At 51.2% G+C, this 15613-nt stretch overlaps 1 protein-coding gene across 1 annotated transcript in view; it reads right to left on the bottom strand.

Moving 5' to 3' along the window:
* Positions 1-517: 517 nt before the first annotated feature.
* ALX3 (ALX homeobox 3) overlaps positions 518-15613 on the bottom strand; it is a 15518-nt gene continuing 422 nt past the window's right edge. The window contains exons 2-5 of the mRNA XM_025193412.1: positions 14709-14835; positions 11862-12175; positions 8386-8514; positions 518-4873 (exon numbers count right to left, since the gene is read on the bottom strand). Of these exons, the coding sequence (XP_025049197.1) occupies positions 4556-4873; positions 8386-8514; positions 11862-12175; positions 14709-14835 (888 nt within the window). The 3' untranslated portion in view covers positions 518-4555. The remainder of the gene's footprint in view (positions 4874-8385; positions 8515-11861; positions 12176-14708; positions 14836-15613) is intronic.

Genomic DNA, 15613 nt, shown 5'->3' with positions numbered 1-15613 from the left:
TTGCCTGCAGAGAGGCCAGTGAGACTGGTTGCTGTATGCATACTGGGACCTACTGTGTGCATTGGATCGCTCATGCTTGGTGTGGCACGCGATAGGAATAGTGCAAGTGGCCAAGTGTGTGTCCCATGAGAGGGACCCTGTCCCTGTATCTGCACTGGGTAACTTTCTGAAAGCACCTGTGTAGTTCCAACAGAGGTGGCTGTCATGTAGGCAGGCCTCTGGCATCTACTGATACGTACAAATGCTTGCAGCCCCTGTCTACACCTCTGTGCCCACCAATGGAGCAGCACCCATGGGTACTTGCAAGGCCTGTAGTTTAGCAAGTGAACAAGATGAGTGTGGCTGAGCACAGGCTTGCAAAGGGAAAAATGGAACTGTGGTGTCTCCGAGATGAGGTGTTGGGAGAGCCAAGCACTTAATCATGCCGCTGAAACCTTGCGCCCCAGCTCGCTCAGAAATGTTCCCCAGCTGTGGAGCAATTGAGAGCTGCTGCCTTCATAGCACTGGAGGAGCCATAAATAACTTATTAAAAATGTGTTTTATTGTTTATAAATGAATAGCAAAACCTTTTGCAGATGTATCGGCACAAACTGGGCCTGCAGCTGAGACTTGCGCCATGGGGCTTTGATTCCAGGACCTGCACCCACCCCTGTGGGGGGGTTGCTACCCAACATCCCAGCCAATGGAAGGGTGCTAAGATGAATTAGACTTGAGGTTAGCAGAGAGACACACTTCCTGTGGAGAGAGGAGATGGCTATGCTCGCTTTGGCGTTCTATGCTGAGCAATTTCCAATAAAATATGGGGTCTCCCCTATTGGGAATTGGGCCATCTCCAGTGAGGTCTCCTGTATGGGACTTCCTTTATGGAGAGTAACTTGTCTTATGCAGACTATGGCTTTATCCATTGTGCGGTGTCCAATGTGAGGCCTCTTGTTGTAGTATATAGGAATATAAAGTCATATCCTTTTACGTAGCTTGTGAGGTTTTTTGAGTGCTGCTTGCTGTTTCCCATATTTGAGCACTCGCCAGGAAAGGCCTGGAGTAGCAGGGTATATGTAGGCATGCCTTTCTTGGACGTAGTTAGCTAGTAGGCAGAGCTTTGTGGGGCTGCATATGCCCTTTAGGTGCCCATGAGGGTTCTTCCTATTATTTTTGTCTTGTCAATTTGCATGACAAAAGTGTCTCTATAGGGCTCCATAAGGGCTTTTCTTTGCAGGATCTCTTGTATGCTTCTATATGGATTTCTAGTATTGAGCTTCAAATAGTTTCCTGTACAGTGTATGGCTATCTCCAGTCTAGAGTTTGCTGTACAGGACCACCTGTATGGGTTGCCAGTAGTGCAGATATGGCCAGTCCACTTCATTGCATGTCCTGTTAGAGAGCTCTGATTTAAAGAATATGACTGCCAGAGGGCAGTATATAGGGCGACCCACAACATCATCAGGAGCTGTCCCTCTGGGTGGTGTCCCAAGATCACTCTAAATGTGCAGCGTACATTTGTAATCTCTGGGAGACCCACGTCTCCAGCTGGAAGCGTGGCTCTGTGATCAGCACGCTGGTGCTGGCAGGGAGAAGTGATCATCACCTAAGAACCTGTGGAGCGGAGTCCCCCCAAACCTCCCTTGTTAGAAACCAGGAGCTCAGATCCATCACAGCCCTAATCCATCTCTATTTCTGGATTGGAGAACCAGTAGGATATGGAATAAAGAGCTAAACACAGCAGACTAAGGGGCTTATTCCACAAGGGTGGTGGTTGTACTGTCAGATGGTTGCTGTATTTGGCTTGATTCGGGCAACCCCAGGGGGATGAGTTAGCTGGCAAACTAGTTTGGATGAAGTGATGTTAGGCACTTATATGGATTGACGGATTAAATGTCCCAGCCCTCTGGTGGGGTAGGATGTTGCCATGAGCCACCTTTGTACAAGTGAGTAAACCAGGGGACCGAAGTGCTGCAGTCCCACAGCAGGACAGGACGCAGGCTTCCTGGCTCCCATTCTCACCCTCCAGATGCAGACCCATGCTTGTTCTACGAACATCTGTCAGGCCCCTGTGTTTGGTAACTATTGAGATCAGATGTTCTCCCAAGGTCTTTTTTAGTGGTTTCTGGTTTGCGATGGGCTAGAAGTGCGGTAAGAAGAAAGTCTCTTAAGGTATTTCAATGCTCTCGGACTTGGTAAAGCACGTCTTGCATTTAGAACTTGTCTAACTCTATCCCAACTATGCAATTGGTCCCATAAAAGACATCACCCTAAGAAATGCTCTCATGGTTAGCGCACTGAGTTGGGACTTAGCTGGGCTGGGTTTAATGTACAGCTCTGTTATAGACTCCCTGCGTGCCCTTGGGATTGTTTCTTATTGTTGCTGGCTACAGCGCCCAGCATAATGAAACCCTGGTCTCATCCAGAATGTGAGGTGCTACTGGAATATAAATGATTAATAATAATGATTTAATATTAAGTAAACTTTGTGGCACCAAGCTAGGGGAGAAGGGGTGGAGAATCCCAATATTTAAGATCTTCCTTCTACATCACAAATTAAAGGAAAAAACCTATTCTGGACACCAGCTTCAAGTGCTTTACCCAAGATGACACGAGTGCCTGGCAGAATGCATATCTAATGCTGGAGGTCAGATTAAGTGGTCTAATGGCCCCTTTGACCTTGAACTATGGGAAAAAGTTGGACCCCAGACCTCCCAGTGGTATTCTAGGACCTCCCACCTGATGGTCTTTCTCTCTGCATGAAGTCCCTGAACTTTCATGAACTGCTGTAGGAAAGGTCTGAGGCTTGATGGGTTTTCTCTGAAGCAGTTCATCCATCCTTCCCCAGGGACGTTTGCTGCCGTTGGAGACTAGCATCTCAGGATTGGCTTCTGGACATGGATTCATTCCCTTCTGAGGCTCAGAACTGCAGATGGGCCCACATGTGGGAAATGGGGAGGGATCTGGGATCATTCGCTGCTCTGGTAACCTAGGCAAGTGTCCCCGGGAGGGTGAATCTCACCGGCCCTGCATGAACCCTTTACAATACACCCCCAAACTGACAATGCACCATCTTTGCATTTTCTCTGCCCTTGGATGGATTACCTTGTCTACTGCACTTCTGTTGCAGTGACAGGCATGAGTTTTGATCTGTGTGTAATCCCAGACCTTGCTGAAGCCGATGGGTGTGCTAGTCACCTCTCATCTAGGCTGAATGAGGGAGCAATTCAATATCATTAAGAAAGGGGCACCAGAAACAAGAGAAGCCACCATCCATGGTGCAAGTAGCCATGTTAAAGCCTGAGTAGAAGCTGAGCCATATGATGTGGGTGGTTTCCCTGGAAGCTGTCTGCCTGTGTGGGGTATGCATGACTGCAACATGAAAGCAGGAGGCATGCTGGAGAGAGGGAGATGGCTCATGCACTCTGAGCAAAGCAACGGTCTCCTGTCATTTCTTCCTATTGTCTTTGGGGACATTCTTTATACATAAACAAGATTGCACAAAATACTGCCTCCCTGATGTTAATGGAGGAGTCCAGGAAGGCCCTAGACAACCGGCTAATCACCAAGGCCAAGGGGTGACCTTGGAACAGGAAATTTCTACCTAAAAGTAGCTAATGCATCCCTTGACTTCTGGCTCCAGGACTTCCCTCCTTCTGGTTCTGCATGTTTTTTTGAGGAGGTAGGTTTTCTCGGGGCCCCATCTCCTCGGCTTCTCCTCTCCCTGATGCCAGGTGCAGGTTGTGGGCTGTTCTTACAAGGTAGATTAGAAATTACTCTCCCTGGGCCCCAAGTCTCTGCTTTTGATTCCTAGCCTCCCCTACCCACCCAGAGGTTCTGTCTACACATGGGAGCAGCCTTCGGGATGTTAAAGGAGCACCATGGGGCATGGGACCAGCATCTGTTATGGCCTCTCTCAGGATCTGCCAGGAGAAGGAGAGGTTGAGTTGGTGAGCAGCAACCTGGAAGAGCTGTCTGTGCCATTCATGGTCTTTTACCCGCTAGGGATGGCCGTATATGCATGAAGCTGTGTCTACACTAGACTGCTCCCCCAACACTATTCCTAGTAATGGGAGCTCCAGTGTCCCTGGCCATTTGCTCCTTTGGAAATCTCACACTTGCAGTATGGGGTGTACACATTAGGGCTCTGGCAATCGTTATGCCTGGTTGTCACCTCCAACATGAGCCACAATGATGGGAAAGTTGAAGCAAAGGAACCCTTGAGTGGGCTATGCCTAGGGAATGCAGAAAATGGGGTTAGAATAGGAGCTTTTTTGTCGCCTCTGAAACCTGTTCATCACCAAATGTTTCTTGGGGGTGTCTATGACACTCAAGTACCTGAGGTATGAGGAGACATGCAGGGTGGAGGCTGCCATGTTCCTCAGCTCATGCCAACCCTGGCCTCCTGGTCATCTCTGAGGTGCCAGCTGCTGGGCTTGGAGTGCAGGGAGGTTGAAGAGAAGAGGGAACCACAGGCGAAGGGCTTGCTCTCTCTCCTTTGTGGGGAACCAGCCTTGAGAGTGGCCTAGATCCCAGCGGGTGAATTGTGTCCGCAGCCTGGGCTCTCTCAGGGAGATCATGTGGTCCAGTTAAGCAGGCTGGCTGGCTCTTTGGACTTCATTCTCAGTGTAACCAGGCTGGGGGATTTGTAGTCGTTGTCTGATGCTGATTCGAAGCTGTGGTTGCTGAGCGAAGTGGGGAAACCATGGATGGAGTACAGGCTGTTGATACCAGGATGGTGGTTGGGAGAACCAGGGATGCCCATGAATCCGGCGACATTCCCATGGGAATGCGGGTATGGAGACATGCAGGGGGATGGGATACCCTCAGGGGACATTATGCAGGGGCCTGCAGGGTTCCCCGGTGCAGGACTTGGCCATAGGTTATTCTGCAGCTGGAGCAAGGCAAAATGAAAAGCAAGGCTTGATTAGTGTAGGACTGAGGGACACATTCATAAAATCATAGAAAATGAGGGTTGGCAGGGATGATCTAGTCCAACCCCCTGCTCAAAGCAGGACCAGCCCCAGCTAGATCATCCCAGCCAGGGTTTTGTCTAGCTGGGTGTTTCAAAGCCTCTAAGTGGGTGTGTCTACATGAGACGCTTACTGCGCAGTAGCCTAATAACACTGAGTAGTAGTGTGGCAGTCAAAAACCGTGCTACTACACTACTGCGCAGTGTTATTAGGCTACTGCACAGTAAGCATAACAAAAAAAACTGCGCTGGTGCGCTGTAGTTACTGTGCATATAATTAGTACTGTGTTAGGCAAGTACTAAACTAAATGCACAGTAACTACTATGCATTAATGAACATTTAGATGCGGCCAGTGCAGAGATTCCACAACCTCTCTGGGTAGCCTGTTTCAGTGTTTTATTTCCCTCCTAGTGAGAGAGTTTTTTCCTAATATATAACCTTAAACTTCCCTTGCTGTAGCTTGAGACCACTGCTCCTTTTTCTGTTATCTGCCCCCACCTAGGACAGTCCAGCTCCATCCTCTTTGAAACCCTGTTTCAGGTAGTTGAAGGCTACTATTAAATCCCCCCCGTCTTCATTTCTGCAGACTAAATAAGCCCAGTTCCCTCAGTCTCTCCTTAGAAGCCATCCCCCAGCCCCATAATCATTTTTGTTGCCCTCCACTGGACTCTCTCCAATTTGTTCACATCCTTCCTGTAGTGGGGGGTCCAAAACTGGACACAGTGCTCCAGATGTGGCCTCACCAGTGCCAAACAGAGGGGAAGAATCGCATTTTCTTGCCCTTCCTGTATTCTTTCTGATGTGGATGGCACGGGGCTAGGGGAGAACTAGAACATACATCCCCTGGGTAATTCTCATATATGGCAACATTATTTTTAATAAAAATAAATCAATAGCCAGATCCTGGCAAACAATTTTTTTTGTATTTAGAAATCTGAACATGCTGAGTCAGCTCAGCACCGACTAGCACTTCCCTGTGGGGAACTAGTACAGATTGGGTGACCCCAGTCCCTTCCTAGGGGCTTGGCGCTCTGCCCAACCTACTGCTCCTTGACACTCAGTCCACAGGGAACATGGTCTGTGGATGAGAACAGAGGATATTGGGTCTCCCATCACCTCATGGGAGATGTAGTTTGGTCACAGTAAGGAAGTGCAGTTCAATGCTGAGCTGACCTAAAATGAAATGTTCAACTTCCATTTTTCCAATTGAAAACAGCTGACCGAAAACACTTCCTATGGAAAATGTCCACGTGGTGGAAAATGCAAGTGCAAAAATGGTCTTGTGCTGATTTAAATTTCCACCCTGTTCTGTATTTCCAATGCCCAACGTTCAGGAGTGTGTTTAGAAACAGAAACGTGGATCCATGCATTAACAATCAAGGGGGGTACTCAAGAAATTCACAGAGATTGGGGGTTTGGGTTTCACCTGACTTTGCAAAAGTGGGCTGGGTCCGTCTCTAATCAAAGGTTTGGGACATTGGTCAGGTCAAGTGGGGCTTATTGCGGATGTTGAGATAAAAGCGCTTGAGTCTGGCAGCATTTGGCTGGAAATCTTGCAAGGACAGGCTTTCCAGCAAGATCTTGTGCACTCTAGATATACTCTGATGCAGGATCCCTAGGACTCTGCTTTTTGGCCTGGGAAATAATCTGGGATCCCGGTTTTCTCAGATTAAAAAAAAAAAATCCCAAATGTTCTGATTTGAAAAAGTCACATTTTTTCTGCGAATATAATGAAGTATGTATGTATGTAGCTTCATTTTAATCATGGGAAAATGTGATTTGGGGTTACTTTTTAAAATCAGAAAATTTGGAATTTTATTTATTTTTTGTCCAGGAAAGCCAGGATCCCTGCAAATAATTAAACACATTCAAATACCTTTGTGAGGCTTCAGAGAACAATTGGTCTCGGTTTGGTCCCAGATGTAGACAGAGGCTTGGATTTAATCCATGTGCAACTCGCTGAGTGTGTTGCATTCAGTCCTCTCTGTGTCTGAATCATGTGAGGATGACTCACTTACAACTCTGAGCGACAGCTCAAACTGGAGAGACTCCTGCGTTCAGCTCTGGAGGTTCGCTGGCACCTAAGCACTGGTGCTAAGAAATGGTGGAGACTCCGCAGCCTTTGGGGATGAGCTGCATCTGAGGGGCATTTATCTGAACATACGGAGCTTTGTGGGTTTGGCTGAAACCGGACTTGAATCTGTAGCAATCCCGGCCGCTCATTTTACCAAACCAAAACGTCACTGGAATTCTCTCCCGATCTCTCCAGCTGAACTCGTTTCTAACTATACTGTCCTGCCAGTCATCGTAAAACAGGGAGCTGCCAGAGAGATGGCCAGTTTCTATGGCCAGTCTCGCTGGAAATGGTTCCTGGGAACTCCCTGTATTTAACCAGGTCCATCTGGGCTTGCAGGGATCTGAACCTTAAATTTTCAGGGAGGATCTAAAAGACTAATCCCTCTAGCTGGCAACAGTGGAAGACTCCTGGGCCCTGATTATCTTATACATGAAAGCCTCTTAATGCTCCCTGATGCTTCCTTACAGTGGTGGGAAGGGGCTTTACCCATAAATGATGTTTTTTTCCTTATGTGAACTGGTCCTTTTGAAGGGGAAAAAAAGTGCTAAGTAACTGCCACTGGGGTGAGCCTTGACATTGCTTTTGCTCTGGACATGCTACAGCCTAGAAATGAGTGGAGCTGGTTTAGCACAGCCCTAGCTAGCATGGGACCAGAGCGGTCCCAGGCACTCAAGGCTGCTTTAAGGCAATGCCCTTGGTTCGTTTCTGGGCTTTGGTGTGGAGTGGAGTGAGTAGGAGGGCATGCTTCATGGGGGTGCTATCAGGCTTCCCATGCAGATGGGGTAGACCTGAAACTTCTCGCCCCCTGGCAACATTGGCTGCAAAAGCTCAGAGGCTTTTCTGTGAGCTTCGAGCTCTACTGATCATCTCTATGCAGTGTAGAGTTCTGGAGAGAAGGGACCGCTCCCTCCAAGTCCTGCTCCCTCACAGATGAGGCTCTGCTAACTCTGGCCAGGGACCTGCAAGTTGGGGGATGTCCTCAGGGCATTAGAAATACAACTGGTGAATGTGAGGGCAGCAGCCACTGAGACCCAAAATTATGCTGGTGACATGTGAAGTGAGCAAAGACCTGGGAATGGGGCATAATGTGCTGCAGTTCAGTGGCTGCCTCTCTCTTCTTCCACCAGGGAGTCTGGGGCCAGGCTGTCCTCTCATTTACACTAGTACCGCTTGGAAATAACTGCAATACCTTGAGTGGAGCAAATCCAGACTTATGCCAGTGTAAGCGAGAACATAACTTAACTGGAGAAACGATGATGGTGTGTGTGTGTGTGTGTGTGTGCATGCATGTGGGGTGGGGGGGACAGGACACACCAACGTGCCTGATTTTTTTTTTTTTTTTTTTTGTCCCAGTACCTGAGGGTAGTTTTCAGCCCTGGGCAGGACAGAGATGTCGTAGGTGGCCGCGAAGGGGTTTCTCACCTCCTGGATCTTCCCATAACGTTCTCGTTTCCGCCACTTGGCTCTTCTGTTCTGGAACCAGACCTGTGGGATGGTGCAAAATGAGTGAGCAAAGGCGCCCCTTTAGCAAAGAGAAGCACTGAAACAGAAGAGGGTAAGACACATCCCAGACCTACTGAGCATATGGGGCTCATAGTGGCAAGTGGCTGAGGGTTAAGGGGCCCTGTAGTACCCTGGAGCATCCTTTGGGCATGTAGGTGTAGCACAGAGGACCTTGCCACTCTACTAGCACCCAGATGACTGTAGCTTTAAATGGTTTAAGCAATGTGATAATGGAGTGTGCAATACTCGCATTTGGTTACTTCCATTGTTGTAAGTGGAGTTTGTGATCTTAATGAGGGACGAGGTATTGACCAGAGCCAAAGGTGCGGAGGGTGGGCATGGGCAAGTGTCACCCACATGCGGGCATCTCAAGGCTTGTATTCTGTGTTGAGACTGTGGGCTTGTTTCTTCTCGCATCAGGGATCAGCATGAGTCCCAAGCATGTTTCCAGTCACGGCACAAGTAAAGGATGGAGCCGTTGTCTCCACCTGAAAGGATGAAACTGCTCAAGCCCAGAAAGTCGCCTGTTCCTTTTAAAAGCATGTTCTCAGATCAGCCGACCGACAACAACCGATCCATTATATCTGATCCTCTGAAGTGGATGGTGACTGAAAGGCTGCCTAGTTGGCAGGTGTCCACAGCACGAATTTAATCCCATCGCAGGCAGAAATAACTGGCTTCCTTGTTGGCTTAGGATGGAAGGGACCACAAACTCAAATCCCCACCCTGTAGCATGGCTAGTGTCTCCAGGGCTAGCCTGATATTCATCTGTTGGGTGGCATATGACACATTTATCTTGCAATTTCCCATGCTGCACCAGCTCTAGAACCAAGAGACTTCAGTCTCCAAGGGCTCTCTGCCTTTTAACTAGTCAATAGAAAGGAGAAAAGGTGTCTTGCCTCTCCATGAACGTACAGAGTACAGGGTGCTGGCCTGACCACTATAACCAGGCAGTAAATAGTTTCTTAGATGCTGTGCCTGAATGGCTGCAGTCTTCGGGCACTTACCATACATGCAATTTCTATTTGCAGCTTCCCAGGTCTCACGTTTCACTAAGTGTCTTTTGTGATGATACACGTTAGTACATGACAGTGAGTATTGTCCTGAGATCCATGCTCTGTACAGGGGAATAACCTGTGGATGTCCATCTGTTACAGCAGGCTGTGCAGTCCTGGGATGCAGCGATGGAGCTGCCACACGGTGATGGCTGTGGTGTGGGGCTATCCAGAAAACAGTAGCAGCATTCTCTCTGGAGAGGCTGAGGATGAGGCGCTATGTCTGGTGGTTCCTGCCCTGGGTTGCTAACAGTCTTATTACTTCTTGGGCAGGAACTTCCTGAGATACCATTGCAAGGTGCTCCAAGAGAATGCAGAGGGGTGTTTAGCTGTGTCAGGCCAAAGTCAGGCAAGAGTGACACCTTGGAGACTAACTGGGTCAGAGAGGCATGAGCTTTCATAGGCAACAGCCTACTTTGTCAGACCCTAGGGATGGACTGTGCTTGGTTGCAGCCAGCCTTTTCAGCCAGTGGAATAGCTCCAAGGTGCCACCCTGCCCTACCTTCCGCGAGAGACGGTGGCTGCTGTGCCCTGGCCTTCCTGTTGGAGTGATGTCAACACAGGCCCGTGTTCCCGTCTCCCAAGCTGAGGTTCCCTAGAGCTGGGTTTCACGTTTCAGCCCCTCCTCTCCCTGAGCTCTGGCACTGACTCGTCTCTAACAGGCTCCATCACTGTTCTTCAAGGCAGAGGCCACTGATAGGGAATGATCCCTGCTCCTGATGAGTGCTGGGCTGGGCACTGGATTGCACGCTGCCTGGAATTTGGAATTACCCCAGACTGAGGCCTCTCCTTGGCTGGCCCCCTCCTGTCTTTCTGCTTAGATCACCAGCCGCAGCACAGACTGTCAGAGGTGGGCCCAAACCCCAGCCTGCAATCCAGATGTGTCTGCACCATTCAGATCCTGGGGAGAAATTTATGACCAGCCCCTAACTGTGTAACCAGCTGAACCAGAAACCCCTGGATCCAAGTTTGGGGCACTTTGAATCTGCTGTCTTGGTTCCTTCCTGAAATGTCCATTCCTTTGAGCTCTGCATATTTGTTCTTGCCTGTGCTGTGGCTTTTTTCCCCTCCCACAAAAACTTTGTGTCCTTTCCATCACCCTGGTGATTTAACACTGGCTCCAGCCCTATCTCTTGCTTTCCCCTCAGTCTCACCTCCAGGGAATCGGAGTAGCTTCTAACCTCCAGACAGCCTCAGATGGGGCTTCCCAGCCAAGCTCAGTGCACCGCTGGCTGGGTGACAGATTGGCATGGTGTGCCCCCTCCCAAGTGTGCTTGCTGGCTCAGGCCAAGGAATGTTCCTCCTGTCTCCTTGCCCCACATGGGGGCAGGATGCTGTCTCTGTCTTTGAGCTGAAGGGATAGTCTTCCTTGCCCAGAATTATATTTGGAGGCTGGCCTGTCCTCTGCAGTAATATTTAATCGCCAGTGACTGACTGGGTGGATTGTTATCCAGATGTGCTTTGCAAGTCCTGGGAGCCAATTTCCCACCGTTGCCTTTGCTCATCACTCTCACTCACTCTGGTGTCTGCACTCTTGTGTGCCCCTGAAAGCAAGTCCTCTGGCTTTTCCAACACAAGACTGAAATGGCACGAAGCTGCCTCTGGAAGAAGCTCAGCCTGCTTGATGCAAAGGTGGTGCCAGTACAGAAATGGGTCCTGCTCTCTGCCAGGAATGTCCTGGGTGTCACCTCTCCATCTATTAGAGGGATGAGTAATCCACTCCAACCTAACCCCTAGCACAGCAAGGGGTGCCAGCCATGGGAACCTGCCAGCTAGATTGGATGCTGCTCTAGAAATGCAGTAGGATGTTAGTAAAGGATGTCAGTGAATGAGAATGCCAGGCTGAAACGAGACTGAGAGAAACTAGGGCTGCCTCTAAAATGCAGCTGCACCTGGGGTGGCTCTTGGCAGGTTTCTAACAGTACTAAGTGCTTTGCATCAAGGATACCAGGCAAGGAGGGATACACTAGTCAGCTGTAAACTGATGAAGGGCTTAGGGAGGCAGAACTTGTGCACTGGCCTTCTGGTGACACCTTGTCTTGCACCTAGTGAGGGGAGAGGGTCATTACCTGAAAAAGCATCATCTTCCATGTCATCAGTAACACATAAGAAGTGCTTCCTCATCTCTCGTCCATGTACAAACTAGACCTGACCCTGCTTGACTTGTATAATCCAAGTGTAGCTGGAACTACTGCAAAGGCAACCTCATGCCTTTATCTTTGGGGCAATGAGCAGGGGCCCTTGCAGACATACCCCCTACCCTCTTCCCCTTACCTGCACCCTGGCTTCTGTTAAGTCCGTCCGTAGTGCCAGCTGCTCCCGAGCGTACACGTCGGGGTAGTGAGTTTTCTGGAAGACCTTCTCCAGCTCTTCCAGCTGGAAGGTGCTGAAGGTTGTCCTGTTCCTCCTCTTCTTGTTCTTGTTCTTGGACAGCTCCATGGAGTCCGTGAGTTCAGGGGAGATGTGCTCCCTCAGGTTGCCCAGAGAAGCCACCGGGGAACATCTGAGATCAGGGGCATCTTCCAGCGGGCCTTGGCAGTTGGTAGGTACTGGGTGGTACGCCTGGCCTTTGGAGCACTTCTCTGCAGCTGCAATGGGAACACACAGAGAGCGGCAGGGGAATGAATCACAAAGCGATGCCTCTCCCTACAGACCCCCCACGGCACCGCTCTCTTGTTGATGTTCTCTACTGTTTCGTGCCAGGCATTTTGGCGGTGGGGGAGAGGGGGGTTACCAGTGTATTAATGCATCACACATTTTTCCAGTTTCCCTACCAAACACAAAATCTGCCAAGAGGGCACAGGGTGGGGACAGAGATGAAGGCCTGTCATCCTGGCAGGCCCTCTGCTCTGCTCCATCAGGCGCAAACCAAGCATGGGCAGGCTCTCTGTTCCTGGCAGTGGCTCAGTTGCTTGGGCCTGGGGGTAGGGCAGGCTGGGAGAGTGGGATTTGAGGGTGAAACGCTGAACAGAAGAAAGCCACACAAAGGCAAATTGTGAACCGTCACCTGGCTCCGCCATTAGAACTCACTGTGCACAGAGGGGAAAGCTTATCTGTCCGCAGGGGAGGATGGAAGGAGCCTGGGAGTGGGTTGTTTCAAGCTGGGATTTCCTTGGCTTTACTACTTGCTTGGCTCCAGTGCTCAGAACTTTAGGCTGATAATGAAGACACCTGGGTTTAATGCCCTCCTCTGCCACAGGTTCCCCATGACCTTGGGCAAGTCATTTCTCTTGGGCACAGTGGGGACGGTGTTGCCAAGAAAAGTCTGCTGGAGATTGTGACACTGCAGCAGTTAGGGGAGTGAATGGCCGAGGGCTCTGTTCCTGCACAGAGCACATTGTGGGGGTATCTCTGCTCAACTTTAAAGAGGGCATTATCGCAGTTACCAAAGGCAGTAAGATCTCCTTTCCTTGAATTTTCCTTGATGCCCTGCCCTTGCTTGGGGTTAAGATCTGGTGGGAACTGAGGGCGCGCACACAGTGCTAAGGTCACTCATTCAAGGCCCTGTCAGCCAGAAGTCTCCACCTAGGTCCCAGTGGGAGGTGTGAAGTCTCAAGCCATTGGAATAGTTCAGTGTGAGGCCTGGAGCAGTGGACTTGTAGTGGCAAGAAATGAAGAGTAAGAATGGGAGTGAAATGAGGAACGAGGGGAGGGGAGACGAATGAGCTGAGTTAGGTGGAGTGAACTTGGAAGTCTCAAGTGCTGGCTTCAGCAGCACTACCCGGCCTCATCCAGGCAGCTGAGAATAGTCTCAGCACTACTTGCTAAACTCATCCACACTCTCCCTTTCCCTTCCAGCATCAAGGGGGTGGGAGAGACTTACTCCCTTCTGACAAATGCCTGGCCTAGTGAGGAACAGACACCCTACACATCCTAGGCACAGAGTCGATTGAATTCTTATTTGTAGCCTGCTACTGAAATCCTTTTTGCAAGCGTGCCGGAGGCCAGGAGCTACCCCTGCAGCTATAACTCCTTCTCAGGAAACCATTTGGAAGAACTCCTTCAAAAAATATCCTGGTGCCTTTGAACATCCCAGTCGAGAAAGGGCCAATTTCCCACCCTGCCTCAACTGCTTGAGAAACTGCCATATAGAAAATTGCCCCTGTGGGTTTAGGGCAATAAATTTGCGCTATAATTTTCTTCCTCTCCATCTCTGGAATTTATAATGAAATGTATTGGAGGAAATAAATCACAGCATCGACCTGAAAAAGGGGGCTCAGCCTGCCTTTGTCGGCAGCAGGGTTTGTGATGGCAGACCCAGCTGTGAAGATAACAAACAAAATGCGAGAGGAAGCTGCCCAAATTGCAAAGAGGTGCACGGGGGGCAACTGGTGCTAATGGGCTTTGCTGATGCCAGTGGAGTGAAGCTGATCGGAGCTGAAGCAGCAGCTGCCCTCCCCCTCCAACAAAACTGCACACAGCACAAAGAGGGAATGTGCAGTGGGGCCAAGGACCAGGCCAGCTGGTCCCAGGGGCAGGAGGCGGCATGCAGGGGCCAAGCCTGGAATGTCCTGGGCACCGCACTTTGATGTGCTGTCCTTGCCTTGTCCCTGCTTCCCCACTTCACAGTGACTTCTCTGTTGTGCCCACCCGGCGGAGCGCCACAAGGGCATTTATTCCACAAGCTTCTGGGCCTGGCAGGGCTTTATGGTGCCAGCTCCTGTGTGTTTTACCTTATTGTCAATGCCTTGTGGGGAAGGGCCTTGCTAGAAAGCTGCTGGCCTCCCCACCATTGTCCTCACACCTGGTTTAAATCACCTGTGATTGGCTCAGCAGGTGAATGAGGTAGGGGCCTGGGGGAAGGAAATGAAAAGGGAAGTGGGGGTTGGCCCTGAACAGCCTGGGGTGAGGGCTAAGAAGCAGGAAGGTGCCTTGTTGCCCTGGGGCTTGAGCATTGCCCCTGTGCAGTCCTAGGAGTGTTGTCAGCCCTCGACTGGACCCAGCCTTTCCTCCAGGCCTGCCGGGGGTTGCCTTCCTTGCCCAGGTCTCCTCTTGCTGCAGGAAGGCGCTGGGGCTCTGCCGCCTGCGACTGGCCCTGATCCAGCTCCATGAAGCACAGCGGGGAGTTTGATCCTGGGCACCCACAGTGCTGGGATCCAGCTCCTGTCCGACCTCACCCACCTGGTGCTTGCTCCTGGGGTGACCCTGCACTGGCAGCTGCGGGGAGGCAGGATCCAGTGCACCGGGGGCAGCCACAGGGCCGGGAGTCCTTCTTTCTCTCTATCCCCGCTGAATCCTCCTCCGTTCTCTGGGCTTAACAGCGACTCCGGCCCGGGCAGGGATGGGGACCCTCTCTCCGTGTTGCCGATTGTGGGCTTGGATTAAATAAACCTCCTGGCTCGGGCCTGCAGGAGCTCTCTGCTCCGAGCGGCACTTGCCTGGCATCTAGCATATGCACCAAGCCGGGGAGAGCTCCCTTCCCCCCAGTTCCCATCGCTCCCATCCCCTCCCCGGGCGATCGGTGCTGCCGCTGGGTTTAAAACTGGGGATGCTGGAGCCGTCCTGGCTTGGCCAGGCGCAGGCCTTAGGCCTCGGCGATGAAGGAAGCAACAGGGGCTGACGTGACCCAGGCAGTGGATCTGCTCTGCAGCGCGGCGCAGACAGACGTTCACTCCCTGTCACGCAGCGGCTCTTCCCCACGGCACCGCCGCATCCCGAGCCCAGACTCGGACTAGCCCGGCCCGGATTAAGCCGGGGGTCCGTCCGGAGAAAGGCGAGGAGGAGGGGAAAAGGCACCAAAACCAGAGACAAAAGGGCGAGAAGTGGGGAACAGCGTGCAGGGGGAGGCAGCTGCCGAGCAGCTGCACAAGTCTTGGTTGCACCGGGAAGGGACGAGGCTCCGACGCCTGTAGAAGAGCCGGAAGAAAGCGGCCCGCGCCCTTCCTAATCCAGTTGGGAAACATGCCCGAGCGAGACCCGGCGGGGGAGAGGCGCTGGCTCCGCTCCCCTCTCCCTGCCTCCCGCTCGGGCTCCTGCTGCAGCCGCTCCCGGGGCCCGGCTCCTCCCCACGGCTGGCTCCCCCCCCC

The sequence above is a fragment of the Alligator sinensis genome, unplaced genomic scaffold (genome assembly GCF_000455745.1).
Source record: "Alligator sinensis unplaced genomic scaffold, ASM45574v1 scaffold872_4, whole genome shotgun sequence".
Lineage (NCBI taxonomy): Eukaryota > Metazoa > Chordata > Crocodylia > Alligatoridae > Alligator > Alligator sinensis.
Note: the sequence above shows the minus strand (reverse complement) of the source record. Positions and strands in the feature narration are given on the sequence as shown.